Source organism: Acanthochromis polyacanthus, chromosome 6 (genome assembly GCF_021347895.1).
Source record: "Acanthochromis polyacanthus isolate Apoly-LR-REF ecotype Palm Island chromosome 6, KAUST_Apoly_ChrSc, whole genome shotgun sequence".
Classification (NCBI taxonomy): domain Eukaryota; kingdom Metazoa; phylum Chordata; class Actinopteri; family Pomacentridae; genus Acanthochromis; species Acanthochromis polyacanthus.
Genome location: NC_067118.1, coordinates 670189 through 686826, shown reverse-complemented (window position 1 = coordinate 686826; position 16638 = coordinate 670189). Strand labels below are relative to the sequence as shown.

At 41.5% G+C, this 16638-nt stretch overlaps 1 protein-coding gene across 3 annotated transcripts in view; it reads left to right on the top strand.

Moving 5' to 3' along the window:
• Window positions 1-188: 188 nt before the first annotated feature.
• The window catches only part of LOC127534429 (NLR family CARD domain-containing protein 3-like), a 31685-nt gene continuing 15235 nt past the window's right edge, over window positions 189-16638 (top strand). For 2 of the 3 annotated variants that reach the window (XM_051949618.1, XM_051949616.1), the window contains exons 1-7: window positions 189-289; window positions 3041-3147; window positions 3346-3375; window positions 3607-3762; window positions 7262-7334; window positions 7495-7720; window positions 7873-9718. In XM_051949618.1, the coding sequence (XP_051805578.1) occupies window positions 3368-3375; window positions 3607-3762; window positions 7262-7334; window positions 7495-7720; window positions 7873-9718 (2309 nt within the window). In that variant the 5' untranslated portion in view covers window positions 189-289; window positions 3041-3147; window positions 3346-3367. The remainder of the gene's footprint in view (window positions 290-3040; window positions 3148-3345; window positions 3376-3606; window positions 3763-7261; window positions 7335-7494; window positions 7721-7872; window positions 9719-16638) is intronic. The other variant, XM_051949617.1, reaches the window with a different exon arrangement.

Here is a 16638-nt window from a genome sequence, read left to right as displayed (position 1 = left end):
TGACACAGCAGAAGGTGAAGTCAGGGTGAGAATAAATGAATGTGTTTCTGGGAGCCATGAGGAAGTTTGTGCTCAGAAAAACACCAGATCCTGAGAAGCAGCTCCTGAAACACGTCCAAACAAGTCTGCATACTTTAACAGTGAAGGGATGAAGGTGTGGCAGCGCTCTGAACACTCTGATAACAGACAGTAAGCAGCGTCGCTTCACTTTACTTAACGGACATTTTACTGGGAGACGAGTCCAAACCTGCTGTGGACAGAAAAGAGTGGACTGGTGGCTGAGAGCTCAGTAAGTGAACCTCTGATTGTTTTCATCAAGTTCTCAGTGACGTGTTGGTTTAGCTGCAGTGATGGTGAATGTGTGATTGTTGGAGGTGTTTGCTGCTTTCACACAGAAACAGGACGGTCACTGTGAGGGTTAAACTCTCCACATGATATTAATGGATGATTATTGCTGATACATTCATGTGGAAGCAGAATTTCTCTGCTGTATGTGGTGGAGGTGGAGCTCAGTGAGCTACTGTGGAGTTTAGGACAACATTTGATCTGTTTCTATTTATAGTCAGAAGTTTGTCTAAATGTTGTTGTAATGTATCAGTTACTTAGTTACTTATCTAGTTAGTACTCAGGTATTTTCCAGACCTGAGGACTGAGCTGACTTATGGAAGCATCATGAGAGTCTGTCAGGATCATGTGATGCTTCCAGAGTTTCCACTTCCTCCAGGCAGTGAGGGTTCAGTGTCAGACCTAAAAGTTCACTAGAACGTCTTCAACAATGTCACCATGTAGCAACTAATGATGTAATAACAGCCAATAATGTAATATCTGCCAATGACATCATCATTTTGGCCACATCAAAGGTAAATAAATCCAATAAAGTAATCATTTCCCAATAATGTAATAAAGTTTTTGAACAAATAAAGTAATAAAATTTTGCCATTATTAAATTATTACATTAATGGTCTAGCATGAAGAAAAAATCCTTTGAAAATGTAATAAATGCAGCAGATAATGTAAAAATAGATAAACAGGACTGGATTTCTTCTCTTATACATAAGTGAAGATCCTAGAACGAGACAGAAGATGACTGTTTTATTAATATTATGAAGCTCTACAAGGCTGCTGGACCAACAGTCTAAGTTTACACATAAAACACATTTGGAGAGGACAGTTGATGGATGAAAGCCTGGATTCATCTCAGTAATGTAGTTTTTGGAAAGTACAAAGTTAAGGACATTTACTGGAAGAAGTAGTGTCCATTTTCTGTTGATGTTTTCCTCTTCGTTCAGTGTGTAAATAATACTTGTCAGTGTTTTGGAGTTAAACACAATAATTCCATGACGCCTGCCTCTTCTCTCATTTCTCTAACTGCACATCCTGGCTTCCTTTCCTGGTGTCTTAGTTCCTCCCAGCAGAGAGGAGGAGATGCATCTTCATCTCATGCTGTCAGTTTAAATCCACATCAGTTAAATATGAGCTGTGTCACAGCTGCATCACCTGTCCACTGTTTATTAGAACTTCCTCTGTGTTTTATGGTCTGTCAGAGGAGCACAACTGTGTTCATGATGAGTTTAGAGTTTTACTTTAGTTGGAGTCACAACGTGGTTGAATGTGAGCAGAATGTACAGACGTCATTCATGTGGATTTTGGATTAAACATTTATTTTGTTGGTGACAGGTTTGTGTTTTCTTCTAACGTTCTTCTTGACTAAAACATTTCCTTTAAAGTATTCCTAGAACTTGTCAGAACGTTTCCTGCCAGCTGGGATGTTCCGTCTGTAACGTAAATCCAAAGATGTGAGCAGTTCTGATGATGTGGGAGTTTTGTTCTAATGCAAAGCAACCTGTCAGCTCACAGTTCTTCAGACTTTCTACCTCCACCAGCAACATTCACTTCAGTTTTATTTACAGACATTTGATTTCAGTTTTATGTTCACACTTTACATAATGAGGTGAATTTATACAGAGAAACTGGCTCTGAAGTAAATATGAATGGAATATTTCCTTAAATGTAGTTTCTGCCTGATCAGATAAACACTTTCACTGTAATGAAACTTCTTACCAAATGTTCTGTAGTCTGGAGCCACAACAGAGACGTTATAGTTTGTTGTTTCAAATCAAATTTAATATTTTATATGTTTTGAGCTCTTCTGTTTGATTTCACCAGAAGGATGATGAAGGCGAGAGCTTTCTGAAACTGTCAAGAAGGTAATTAACATCTGTCTAATCATGCTGTTTCTGAGCAAAAGAACTGAAAACTAATGTATTAACAAGAAAACATAGAACAAAACAAAGAAAACACAACTGATAACAGACAACACTGGCATCAAGATAAAACAACAATAAAACACAATTTGAAGAAATAAATCAGAAAACTCTCATTGAAAATCATCAGAATACAAAAACAGAAATAATTGTGAATATCTGTGTTTTATCTTTCAGTTGAACTTTTCTCACAAACATTTTTCTTTCACTGCCAACACAAGTTGTTTTATGAGACACATTTCAATTCCAAGTTTTCTTTTCACTGACAAACTTCTAGTATTCTGATTCTGTTTGGACCCAGAAGTCCATCACTGTAAATTCAGACCTTAATAAAAATACGATGAGACAAAAGAGGGTTTTGGGGAAAAACGATGAGATGTTGAGTTTGGATGTCAGAACAAGATGGAGGCTGTGATTAAAAGATTAGATTTAGAGTCTAACAGTGAACTGAATGCAGAGTTGAGGCTTCATTCTCAGAGTCTACATGGATGTTAAAGTCAGGACTTTATCTGAAGTCAATCAGCTGAGAACTCTGAGAACTCAGATAAAAACTCAGAATACAACAACCAACACAACTGGTTTTTGTGTTTTCCAGTTGGGTGTGAGAGACTCAAAGTGAGGCTTTGAAACGAGTTCTAAGTTCAGCTTTCAGGTTCATTATGAAGATGATTATTGAGTCTGACTGTACTTGTATTGAAATAAAGCTGATCTGACTGGGAGGGTTGATTGTGTGTCTGATATGAGAAGGATAAAGAGCTGACCTCTGATCTGTGCAGGTTCAGACTGGTTTGTGCTTTGAGCTGTTTGGTTCCTGCAGAGCTGAAGAAGGACGACGGTGGAGCTCAGGAGAGGAGCAGAAAGCTGTTGGACTGCAACAAGTTGAGTAAGTGGACCTTTGATTTGTGTTTGTCGGCAACAAGCTGCCGTTTGTCTGCTGCTGTGGACGTCCACAATCAGCTGGTGGGTCGCTGGTCTGGGATGAGTTGATTGAGAAACAGAATGAAATGTTCAGATCCAGTCAGCTGTGTGTTTGACTGAGACTGAAGACTGACGGCTGAACTTTGTGTGTTTGTGTCCTCAGGTGGCTGCAGGTTTTCACCAACATGGAAAGGTATGACAGTCAGCTGAGCCTCACAGTTGTGTGTGAACTCTGGATGGAGTCCAATAAAGAGATTTAATGATGAAGCTGCATCCTGACAGCAGCTCCAGCAGGATGCTAGTCTGGACTCTGATTTATGACTTGGTGTTGGTGCTGCTTCAACTTCCAGCTGTGTTGGTTGTTGTCAAGCTGCTGGTTTGTGCTGCACTTACTGAGCTGCTGGTTTTCATGTCTGTGTACCAGGATCCATCAGAACCCAGGACCAGAACCAGAACCAGGACCAGGACCAGAACCAGGACCAGGACCTGGACCTGCACCCAGCTGTGTGTCCTTTAAGAGCGATGACTCAAAGGGTTTTTTAATTCACTTTAAAGGAGATGGAGCTCCTGCTGCTCAGAGGTAATTGATATATAAATGCTGTAACTGTATAAAATGTCAGTGAATCAGTTTTATTGTCTTCATGAATGAATCCTCAAACACATGCTGAGTCTTTGTCACATCCATGGAAATGTTCCTGTCAGAGAGGAAAGAATGGATGCTGTGGTTCTGTGGTGAAGCAGCTGCAGGACACCAGCTGATCCAGCAGGTGGCGTCTTTGTGCTTTGGCTCAAACAGAGTAGACAGGAAGCTGTACTCAGGTTTCAGGTGCTGCTGGATGGAGGAGGACAAATACCAAACAGTGAACACTGCTGTGATGTCCTGGAGAGACATTTGTCTTCATGGAGGTTTGTGGATGCTGGTTAGGGATTGTTGCATTGACAAAGTGAAGAAGTTGTGCTGTGGTCAGTGAACTTAAAGCCAGAGGGAAGAAGTTTGGACTTTATTTCTCTGTAAACTGGTGTTGTGTTTCTTATCTGATTAGTTTTGGGGCAGTTTCTCTGAGTTAAGATTGATTAACTTATTGATTAATCCTCATTAGGGCTGTAGGGTTTGTGGTAAATGTCTTTTTCCATTTTTTTCTGATGGACATTTGTTTGATTGATTTGATTTGTGATGTTATTGTAAAGTCAAGCTTCAGTTAAATGTTTAGTGTGTAAAAGATTTCAAACAAGTGATGAAGCTCCATCATGAGACAGCATCAAACTGTGACTGTAACAGCAGCAGGAATCTGTAAAACCACTGACACACAGTTTAATCTCTGAGACGTGTTGTTGAACTCAGATCCTAAAATGCAGCATTCATGATTCGCTAACGGCTTTATTTCAAACTGCCATTTTGATCAGAAATCTTTTAATGGTTCAGCTGCAGTCGTTGTCCTTAAAGACTTTTCTCTTGTCAAAGTGAAACATGTTGTTTGGAGTGTAGCTCACTCTGATTGGTTCTCTCTCCAGTCACATGTTAATGAGGTCACTAGGAGCTGATGTCATCACATGCAGAGTGACAGATCAGAAACATTTTCATTATCGATTGATCAGATGATTGATTTAGTGCATTAATAAGTCTGTGAAACTTCAATATGTCCATGTTCTGTTTGACCAAAAGCATCACAATGTTCTGTTTGTAAAGAAAGAAAAGCAGCAAAGACTTCATTTTATCATGATGGGTTTTTGTTGTGTTTTTTGTCTCCATTCTTAGCCCTTTTACTCTTAAACTTTACTGCTTGGCACTTTTGCACATCCATTTTAATGTCTATGTTGTGTTTTGCCATGACCCTGACAGTCTGTAACTCAGTGTTGTATTGTTGTATTGTCTAGTACAGGTCCATTAGTGTTGTTTGTCAGTGACTCAGTGTTCTTTTATTTTGTTGTTTTAGGACAGGTCTCTCATTGAGATTATCTGGAGAAATGAAAGTTAAATAAAATTAAATCTCTTTGTAATTTTAGTGCTTCTTTCTGCCTTATCTATATCCAGCTGTTATGTGTGAATTTCTCTGGTGAGGGATCAGTAAAGTTGATCTTATCTTAATCCTCTGGCTTTTCCAGCCCACTCTGTGGAACATACAGGCTACTAAACACCATCATTCTGTTATGGGAAAAACGCTCTGACTTGTTATTCTTCAAATGAATCCATTATTATTGAACATAGTGACAGCTGGACTTGTTGTGGTGGAACATTAGCATGCAGAGAGACGACCACTGTGATTAAAATGATAAATCCCTGCAAAAAAAACTATTAGCGCTGCAATATTGTGTGATCCAGCAGCTAAACTTGTGTTTCAGTTTGATTCTACATGCAGTAGTTTGCTGCCTTCAGGTTGCTCTTGTTTCCTGTAACAAAGAAAACATGAACACACTGATAGTGGAAATGGGAAGAATTCGAACAGAGATAATGGTCCAATAACAGGCTGATAGCCACAACCTTTCCTCATGGTTAGACTGCTGTAACTTACTGTACCTGGTATTGGTCCATCCTCACTGTCTGGTCTGCAGCTGCTGCAGAATTCTGCTGCCAGACTTTAAATGCAATAACTTCATTAATCCCTGAAGGGAAATTCAATTCATTATAAATAATTAATTATTTTTAACTGACACCAAAACAAAGGATTATTACGTGGGGAAGTCGGAGAACCCAGATGCAGGCACAAAAGCAGACAAGCTGGTTGTAGCAGAAAATGGAACTTTATTTAGAATGAACAAAAACCTAGGGATGCAAGCCAGGGAGGAACTACGGATAGGCAGAGATGAAGGACTGAAAACTGACAAAATCTAATTGGAAAAAAAGGCAAGATGACCAAAATCAACAAAACTCTGGACTAACAACAGAGAGGAAAATCTAAGTAAACCACAAATGAATAAACTAAACTACTCCAACAAAACTGGGTACTTAGAACAAAAAGGAACAAAACTGAAGGGGAAGGTGAGCAGGTTCAGGAAATCTGGGAAAAGGTGGAACACAAAACAGAGTTTCAGCAGGTTGGAGACAGAATAGAAACAGGTGGGAATCCAAACAGGGAAGGTAAGTCCAGGTGGAGGAAATAAACAGGAACCAGTGGGAGTACAGGGGTAGAACTGTGTCCATGAAGCGTGGAGATGATACAGAATGAAAGAGTCTATGGTCCAGCAGGGAGTCAGTGACTGAGCTGGGTTTATATAGTGGTGGTGTAATTGAAGACAGGTGAGGTAAATGGACTGATCAGTGCAGGTGAATCACATAGCAGTAATCAGGAGTGCAGGTAGGTGAGAGAGTGAGACAGGCAGAAAGACAGAGACCAACAGATGCAGACAGAGGGAGAGACAGAAGTATGAGACAAGGACAGAGAGATGACATGGGACGAGTGAGGGAGAGATATAGGGGAGAGAGACCAGAGAGAGAGAGAGAATAGGGAGAGACAGATGACAGACAGGGAAAAGGAGGAAGAAAGAAGGGAGAAGCACTGAGAAGAACATGGACAGGAGCAGGACCATAACAAGGAAAGCTTTAAACCTGTCCTCCTGAACTATGTATGAAACCATGCAAGGGTTGGCACCTGGGGATATTTCTGAACCTCTTTGCTCCTCCTCCACCTCAAAGCCTCATATCAGCTTGATCAGACCAACTGCTAATAACTGTTCATGACTGAGGCTGCTGGGAGGTCCAACCTTTACAGTCGGGTCAGAGTCCAAAGCTTTGGAGCAGCCTTCCTCTTTCAGTCTGATAATATTTCAAGAAAAACCTTGATGTTCATGTTTTCAATGGCTTTTGGCTGCTCTCAATGGTAAAAAGATTTCATATTTATTTTAAAATTTGATCTTACAAGTTATTATCCTCTTCTGCATGTTATAGTATTTTATCGCATTTTATTTTGTTTTACTCATTGATTTGACTAATTTTATATTGTCTATTATAATTTGTTTTGTCTGTCTGCATATGTTTTTTCTACCTATCTGTCAGAAATGTACTATATAAATACATTTCATCTGATGTCATTTGTCTGTGTGGACAGATGTACTGAGATCTAACTGTTGATGTTGATCCACAGAGTGGACCAGCAGAACTCTGAGGTTCTCAGAGCTCAGTCTGACCAGCAGCATCACCTGGACTCCATATTCATGGTGAGTTCATGGACAACAAGTTCTTCTCCATCTGTTGTGTTCAGGCATCTCCATGGTGCTCTTTGTAGACCAGTGGACTGTCAGTGTGTCCAACATGGATCTGATGTTTGGCTCCATGATTTGACTCTGATGGACTCATTCACACATTTCTCTGTTCCAGCTGCTGGAGGACAACATGGTGACTTTTGTGAAGAAGGAGCTGAAGAAGATGCAGAAGGTTGTGAGTCCAGATTACCCAGAACGCTCAGAGAGTCAGAGGGAGGATGAGGAGAAGTTGGAGAATGATGATGAAGATCAGAGGAGCAGCAGAGAGATATTTCAGCAGATCACAGTGTTGTTCCTGAGGAGGATGAAGCAGGAGAAGCTGGCTGACTGTCTGCAGAGCAGTAAGAGGATTTGTGTAAAGACTGAAGCTGCTGATCAACAGAACATTTACTAAAGTCTCACAATATCTTCACACAATCAGTCTTTACGAGGATGAACTACTGTAATGTTTACTGTCATTTATTCATTGATCTCATGTTGTTTTTTCATTCAGAACTTGCCGCTGCAGTTTGTAGACGTAAACTTAAATGTGGTCTGAAGAAGAAGTTCCAGAGAGTGTTTGAGGGCATCGCTAAAGCAGGACAGTCGACCCTCCTGAATGAGATCTACACAGAGCTGTACATCACAGAGGGAGGGACTGCAGAGGTCAATGATGAACATGAGGTCAGACAGATTGAAGCAGCATCCAGGAAAGCAGACAGAGCAGAAAGAAGCATCAGACCAGAAGACATCTTTAAAGACTCACCTGGAAGAGATGGACCAGTCAGAACAGTGATGACACAGGGAGTGGCTGGCATCGGGAAAACAGTGTTAACACAGAAGTTGACTCTGGACTGGGCTGAAGACAAAAGCAACCAGGACATCCACTTCATGTTTCCATTGACTTTCAGAGAGCTGAATGTGCTGAAAGAGAGAAAATTCAGCTTGGTGGAACTTGTTCATCACTTCTTCAGTGAAACCAAAGCAGCAGGAATCTGCAGGTTTGAAGACTTCCAGGTTGTGTTGATCTTTGACGGTCTGGATGAGTGTCGCCTTCCTCTGGACTTCCACAACAATGAGGTCCTGACTGATGTTACAGAGTCCACCTCAGTGGATGTGCTGCTGACAAACCTGATCAGGGGGAATCTGCTTCCCTCTGCTCGCCTCTGGATAACCACACGACCTGCAGCAGCCAATCAGATCCCTCCTGACTGTGTTGACATGGTGACAGATGTCAGAGGGTTCACTGACCCACAGAAGGAGGAGTACTTCAAGAAGAGATCCAAAGATGAGGAGCAGGCCAGCAGCATCATCTCCCACATTAAAGCAGCACAAAGCCTCCACATCATGTGCCACATCCCAGTGTTCTGCTGGATCACTGCTACAGTTCTGGAGGAGCTGCTGAGAACCAGAGAGGGAGGAGATCTGCCCAGAACCCTGACTGAGATGTACATCTACCACCTGGTGGTTCAGACCAAAGTCAAGAAGGTCAAGTATGACAGAGGAACTGAGACAGATCCACACTGGAGTCCAGACAGCAGGAGGATGATTGAGTCTCTGGGAAAACTGGCTTTTGAGCAGCTGCAGAAAGGAAACCTGATCTTCTATGAGTCCGACCTGACAGAGTGTGGCATCGATATGGAAGCAGCCTCAGTGTACTCAGGAGTGTTCACACAGATCTTTAAAGAGGAGAGAGGGCTGTACCAGGACAAGGTGTTCTGCTTTGTCCATCTGAGCGTTCAGGAGTTTCTGGCTGCAGTCTACATGTTCCACTGTTACACCAACAGGAAGGAGAAGGTTCTGGAGGACTTCCTGGGAAAAGACTGGAAAGATGAGGGGAGAGACACTCTGGACGTGTTCCTGAACAGAGTCATGGAGAAGTCCCTGAGAAGTAAAAATGGTCTCCTGGATCTGTTTGTTCGCTTCCTTCATGGCCTCTGTCTGGAGTCCAACCAGAGACTCTTCGGAGGTCTGCTGGGTTGGACAGAGAACCGTTCAATGATCCAGAGACTCTTCGGAGGTCTGCTGGGTCGGACAGAGAACCATCCAGAAATGATCCAGAGAGTCATCAACAACCTGAAGAAGATGAACAGTGATGAAATGTCTCCAGACAGGAGCATCAACATCTTCCACTGTCTGATGGAGATGAAGGATCTCTCAGTACATCAGGAGATCCAAGAGTTCCTTCAGTCAAAGAACAGATCAGAGAAGGAACTCTCTGAGATCCACTGCTCAGCTCTGGCCTACATGCTGCAAATGTCAGAGGAGGTTCTGGATGAGTTGAACCTGAACATGTACAGAACATCAAAGGAGGGAAAACGGAGACTGATTCCAGCTGTGAGGAACTGCAGAAAGGCTCGGTGAGTCCAGATGTAATGAACATGATCAATCAGTGTAGATCAGTTGTTCAGTTCTTCAGATCTTCTCATTAGAACATCTCATTATTCTGAATGTTCCATTTATTTATTCCAAACATAACATGTCAGCTGTGTTTAGTCTCAGATGTTCTTGAGCCGTTTCAAATGCTGTGAAAATGTCAGTCACAAATTTTCTCCTTCATACTTTATGTACAGTTAAAGGTGAGATCACTGAGCTAAAGACATCAGCTTTTTCTGTTGGAGGACTTTTTATTTGGTTCTGACATTTAGGTCCTGAAATGTAAAATAAATGAATGGATGTCACTGATGAAGCTGGCCGTATGGAAAGAACATTTAAAGAGGGTTTGACGTTAACTTCATGTAAATGAAGTTGACGTTCCATCGTACTGACTCACGTCACACTCTATCAGTAACGTTCATCACAACAACATCTTTGGATGAGCTAATCTATGCAGAGCTCTGCTAATCTGAAGGCAAAGTACTTTAAAACAGCAGAAGTCTGTCCATGCAGTGGTGCAGGTTGGTTTTCTAAGGTCAGATGATAGGCTGTATTGGGTGAACAAGATTGTTTTGGTTCGTTCCACTCACGTGGATCTACATGAACTCTGCTTTATAAGATATATCTATTGCTAATTAGTACCCCAAAAAAGTTTCTACTCACCGTTTCCAGTCATTGTTTAATAATTAGCGTTTTTGTGTCGGTCTTTTTTTTTACTGTGGCGTCGTGATATTTACACGGGCGGACTAGGATTTGCAGTACGTGCAGCGCTTTTTGGTCACGTGGACCAGTGGGAGCTGAGTTCTGTTGCTGTGGTATCAGATCAAAACAACATGGCGTCGACTGTATCTACCACAGATACGAGGAAAGAAGACGAAACGAAAAGAAAGACAAGGAAACCGCCTTCAAAAGTTACTAAAAAAAGGATCGAAACGATGCTATATGCATCTCACAGATGTCCAGGGCGAAGACGTGCAGGACTTTACACGGAAATGGTGGGAAACTTGCACAACCTGCATTTAGGCTGTATTGGGACCATGGAAAAAGTGCCAAGAAAGTGAATTTCGCTCCACTACGCTGGATCTACGTGTTCAATGCATTTTTTTCATAGACAATACCCTTCGAGACTCTGGGTTAACAGTTCCATTTGTCCAAACTTTGTCACCAGCCAGAAATGTATCTTTATGAGAATACCCAAAAAACGAAAATCTGGTGCTGCTGTTTTTGCTAAATCGGAATAATGGCAAAAATGGAATAAGACAAAAAAATAAATGCACAAAAGGTCAGAGTCATTCACAAGTATGGTATAAAACATTTATTCAAATACGACAGTGTCTCTGAATATGAAAATATAGATTAATACACATACAAATACGTTGCAGACTCTCATACATAAGTTTGTGTGCCCTCATGCTGCGGTTGTACTGATGACCACTGATCACCCCAGTGATGGATCCTGGGGCATCAACTTCTGACTCAATGAGTAAATCTTGCAATCCTGCATCACCAAACCTTTTTCCTAAAATACCTTGGAAAGACATGTATGTATGAAACTCACCTAGTCGAATCACTAACCGCGTCATGAAATCGTCATTTTTCCAGTGGATTTGTTGAGCTTTGGCAAATATAGCTTGGTCAAAAACTAATACCAGGGGCCTATTTCACGAAGCAGGTTTAGGGAAAACTCTGAGTTTGTTAACCCTGAAATGAGGGAAACTCAGAGTTTTCCGTTTCACGAAGCGAGGTAACTCTAACCAGGGAATACGGGGTAACTCTAGCCTGTTTCACAAAGAGGGGTAACTTAAACTCTCGGTCAGTTACCGCAGTAACAGACTCTATGACTCTAACCTGCTCGCCAGCAGGTTTATCTGAGAAAACCTCGAGTTTCTCTCTGTCTCCGCCCTCTTTCAGCCACACACGCTGTTTCATTTCCTCATTCATTCAGTCAGTAAGCGAGCGACTTTTGGCGTAGAACAGCTTTTATTAACGATCCAGTGGATAAAGGAGCAGCATTACTGCACAGATAATTAAATATTCGTCGGTAGATTGTTATCAGACCGAGCATAAATGTTCTCGCATTTCCGGACAATTATCGGTTTGAGCGGTACCGTTTCGTAATCGTTTCAAGTCCATAATCTACATAAACAACCTAATCCGTCCTTACATTTACATTACCAACCAGTCATGCTCTCACATCCAGCAGATATTGTGTGTTGCGCTGCAGTTCTTTGCAAATGGAAGTTTTTATATGATGTCAGAGATGCAGAGCACTACAGTAAGAGGACAGTCAGAAAAGTTTTCCTGGCTCTGAAACCACTTTTACTCATCATTGTGGTTTTCCTGGACATAAACCTGTCAGAGCATCAAGGAGGAGTTCCACAGGATTGCAGGTGAATGATGTAGAGATCTGTTAAATTCATTTTAAATCATATTCTGTTCATGACATTGTGCTGCAGCCTCAGACTGGGATTAGTCATTTTAATTTCTGTTAGGATTTCCCAGTGTGATTGGCTGCATAGATGCACACACATCCCCATCACAGCTCCCTCACATAATGAATAGGAAGTCCATTCACAGCATAAATGTGCAGGTAGGCTACAGGTAGACTGACTACTCTTTCTAAATGTTAAAGACTGCATCATAGTTCAACATCTGTCATTCTCTGCACTGTCCAGATCATATGTGATGCTGCATACATCATTTCTAATGTGGAGGCCACGTGGTCTGGGTCTGTTCATGACTCCAGGATTTATGGAGAGTCTAACCTGAGCAACAGACTGCAGCGTGGTCAGCAGCCTAAAGATTTTCACAATAGAATTCTCTTGTCTCCCTCCTTTAATATACTCTGATGTATCCACTATAGATTACAGGAGAGTTTGATGGCCTTCTGCTGGGTGACAGGGGTTACCATGACAACCCAGGCTGATGACCTCATTCTTCATAATATTACCACTATTAGAGGAGAGCAACACCCTGCCCTACAAACTGAAGACCCAGATGATGAGCCCATCCACCTGCAGCTATCCAGGACAGCAGAGCAGTCAGAGACACCGTATGCAATAATCACTTTAGAGTTTAAGTCACCATCATCACCACCACAGCAAATAAAGACATGATACACATTTCATTTGCTCTTCTTTATTTCCTACAAATAAAAGATAGTTCAGTTCATGTTCCAGTAGTTAACATAATTCAGTTAATGCAGTTTGTAAATCTGTTTTACTGATAACTGGGAAAACATAGAGGACATTAAATTCTACAGTTGCACATGAATTCCACAGAATGAAGCTCTGGTGTTTCCTGAACATCCATCTCACTGTGTCAGTCTGTGCAGTGACAGCAGACACAGTTTCATCCTCTTCATCCTAGATCAGTGACATGTTTCAGTTCACTTAAACTACCATTTGGATAAATCTTTGGAGTGTTGCCTACTTACAATTGTGGTGTGAAGGGGCCAAAAGACAAAAAAAACGACACAAAAGAGAACTAAATAATCACACACACACACACACACACACACACACACACATATATATATATATATATATATACATACACACACACACATGTATCCATGACCTTTTATACCACCGTTTTACAGGCATCTGCTTTCTTTCTGTTGGCTGAGCAGAAGTCTATGTTAGTTTAAATAGGCTTAATTATTTAACAGAACATGATATGGATGCAGACATTTAGGCTATGTGTGGATAAAACAACTGCACAGTCAAACAGCCACTTAATATTTAGGCTACTTTACAATGTAAAACATGATCAACATGAAGTACCTCCATGAAATAATGCCGAGGTCTGACCTGTTTGAACAATGTTTTTATATTTCATCTTAAGCTGCTGCCCCGTGCGCTTCTCCCCCGCGAGATTTCACCTACCGGTAAATGAAATAACTTACTAGGCTGCTATTCAGACAGTTATTCTCTGTAATATTATTACGATTACAAAGGACTACATTTAAAATTTAAACTTACGCATTGATCCGGGCTGTTCTCCACGCCGTCTCTCTCTCTTTTGCAGCTGCAGCGGAGTTGCACTTCTTTGTAAAAACGTGTTCAAACTCGCAATATGAGCGCGTTAAAAACTTCCAGTTCAAAAACGCAGCCTTTCGCTTCCCCGTTTCCATGGTGACTCGTCGAATCGGGGTTCTATTGATGCTGTCTTTTCAGACTTGCGGTGCACGCGCGTAACTCTGGGTCAAACTACTCCGAGTTGATTAAACCAACTCAAATCAGCCGTTGTGAAACCGAAAACAAGTTTCCTGTCTCAGAGTAGATCAACTCAGAGTTGAGGATTAAACTCAGAGTTTGTAAAACCTGCTTTGTGAAACAGGCCCCTGGTCCAGTTCCAGCTGATCAGCAACTGCAACACTTCTCTTCAGAATTGTGTTCACAGTTGACATCTCTGTCGGTGAAGCCTCAATGACTGGAAGATAATACAATGCTGACTTTTGCAAAGTCGCATTACATTGAAGCATTGTATGGAAACCTGTCCAGCTTGGCACTGTGCATGCTTCAGCATCTGCATGCTTCAATAAAACATATGCCAGTTCAGTTTTGGCAGCCGACACAGTATTCAACCTGTATGTTTCTGCCTGCAATGGAACACTTTCCTTGTGAGAACCTCTGTGGCCCTTGTCTTTTAGACTGTTGGTAGTGTTCTACAGGGATGCTAGGGGGTGCTTTGAATGTGTAAACTGCCTTCTGTAGTGGCAGTCTGTCTGATCCTGACTCATTTCAGTGACAGAACTTTGTAGGATAATGCCATTTGTATGGTGAGTGGTTCCACCACCAGACAGTGTCTCCTCCCCAAAATCAATGTTGTCCCACACCAGTATTGTAGACACCTTCTTTGAGAAACCCTTTGGGATTTTGTCTCTATTCTCTCGCAGTTGTAGTTCAGCTAGACTAGTGTCTAGACTGAGTACTGTGTTCCATGAAGCACAATGTCCTAGTCTATTCAGCAATGACAAAAGATTAGATGATCCTGTTAAATGGTGTACAGTTAACCCAAGACACAATGACTTTGGTGTCTGCTTTCGACCTTTAGATGCAAGGTAAACAATGTCTTGACAAACGGATGGAACTTTTAGCCTAACATCATCGGGAATATCGACATAACCCACTCCTGTTGCCTCTTCTGATGCCCCTATAATCCATGCAATTAGATTATATAGTTCTTCTGGCACAACAGATTGAGCATCAGACACATTTAAATTGTCAGCGGTGGGAGGCCAGGGGCACGTCATACCTGGAGAGTCACTGAGAACCCTCTTTAAGATCAAGCCTGCACTGTACAGTGTCCTTGTGACATCAGGAGTATTCTGTCCAGATGTTGTGCTAGCCATGTGTTCACTGTCACTTTCAGTTTGGCTTTCAGCTTGGCTTACCTCAGTGGACTCAGTAGATGTACCTGACTGTGGAGGTATCTTTTGTAATAGTCTATCAGCTGACAGTGTCTCAACAAAAACAAGTTCACTGATGTTTCTCTTGGCAGGGCAGTGGAAAGTGAGCTGCAGGAAGTCACGGTCAGCCGCCTCTTCAGTAGATCCTGCCTGAAACACAAAAAATATGAGGAAAGATGAGTATGTGTGTGAGCATGCACGTGTGTGTTTACATAAACATACGCACATACCCTTTTTTTGTGAGAATAAGTCAATAACAATTAACCCTGTAGCATTTACTTTTTTTGTTTACAAGAACCGTGAGAGAGACACACGATATTTTGGTTACCTGTATTCTGAAGCATCAAGACCCTCTTGATTCTTCACGATGTCCACAAATGTCTTTCTTAGCTTGTCCATTCGCAGCACTTCCTGGTCAACTATAATCCTTAGACGGATGACAGTCTCACAGAAGAAATTGTAGCTGTCAGTGAATGGTGTTTCAGTTCTGAAAAACACACACACACACACACACACAAACCATGTGTAAACTGTTGCAGCCATGTCATATTTACATAATCATCCAATCAAGATTATCTAAGCCTGTCTATTCCGCCAATTTTTCCTGAATAAAATTATCAAATAGGTTTTTGGAACTACAGTTAAACAAACTAAAGACTATGTTGTTTGTCAATGCCTCATTTTGAAATGTACAATGTGTAATAAAATGTCAATGCATCGTAATAACTCACGCTTCATCTGGGGTTGCAGTACTTGTTTCCATAGGCCTTGACAAAAACTTTGTGTACTGTGCATAACAGGTCCTGTGGTACCGCACCTCCAGGAGCACACAGTCTTTTTCTTTAATGTGCAAAAGCACGCTGGTGCAAATCCTTGTCCGCCCGTGTAAATATCACTACGCCACAGTAAAACAAAGACTGACACAAAAACGCTAATTATTAAAAAATGACTGGAAACGGTGAGTAGAAACTTTTTTTGGGGTACTAATTAGCAATAGATATATCTTATAAAGCAGAGTTCATGTAGATCTACATGAGTGGAACGAAATTCACTTTCTCGGCACTTTTTCCATGGTCCCAATACAGCCTATGAAGTCACTAAGTCATTCTGCCATTTTGCTGACAGCATCAACTGCTTTGGGGTCTAAATGATGGTGATGAAAGGATGCAGTTGTTGTGCAGCAGCTGGATGCAGACAGCAGGTGTATTAGAGGTGGTGGAGCCTCAGGCTGGATGCTACAATTAAGGTGAAGTCAGTAGAGCTCATGGTCCCACTGGAACTTTTAAAAAGTGTTTCAAAAGGAGGATTTGCTTAATGCACAGAAGAAAGTAGTTCTAGCAGCAGGAATGTGAATGTCCTGTTTCCAACCTGTCAGACTGAAATCCATCAACAGAAAGTTTCTCTAGAGTGACATGTTTTAGTCTGTATTTGATTTTGAACTGACTCAGGCAGACTGAGGTTTGTTTTAGAGAGATGACTCTGTTTGACATT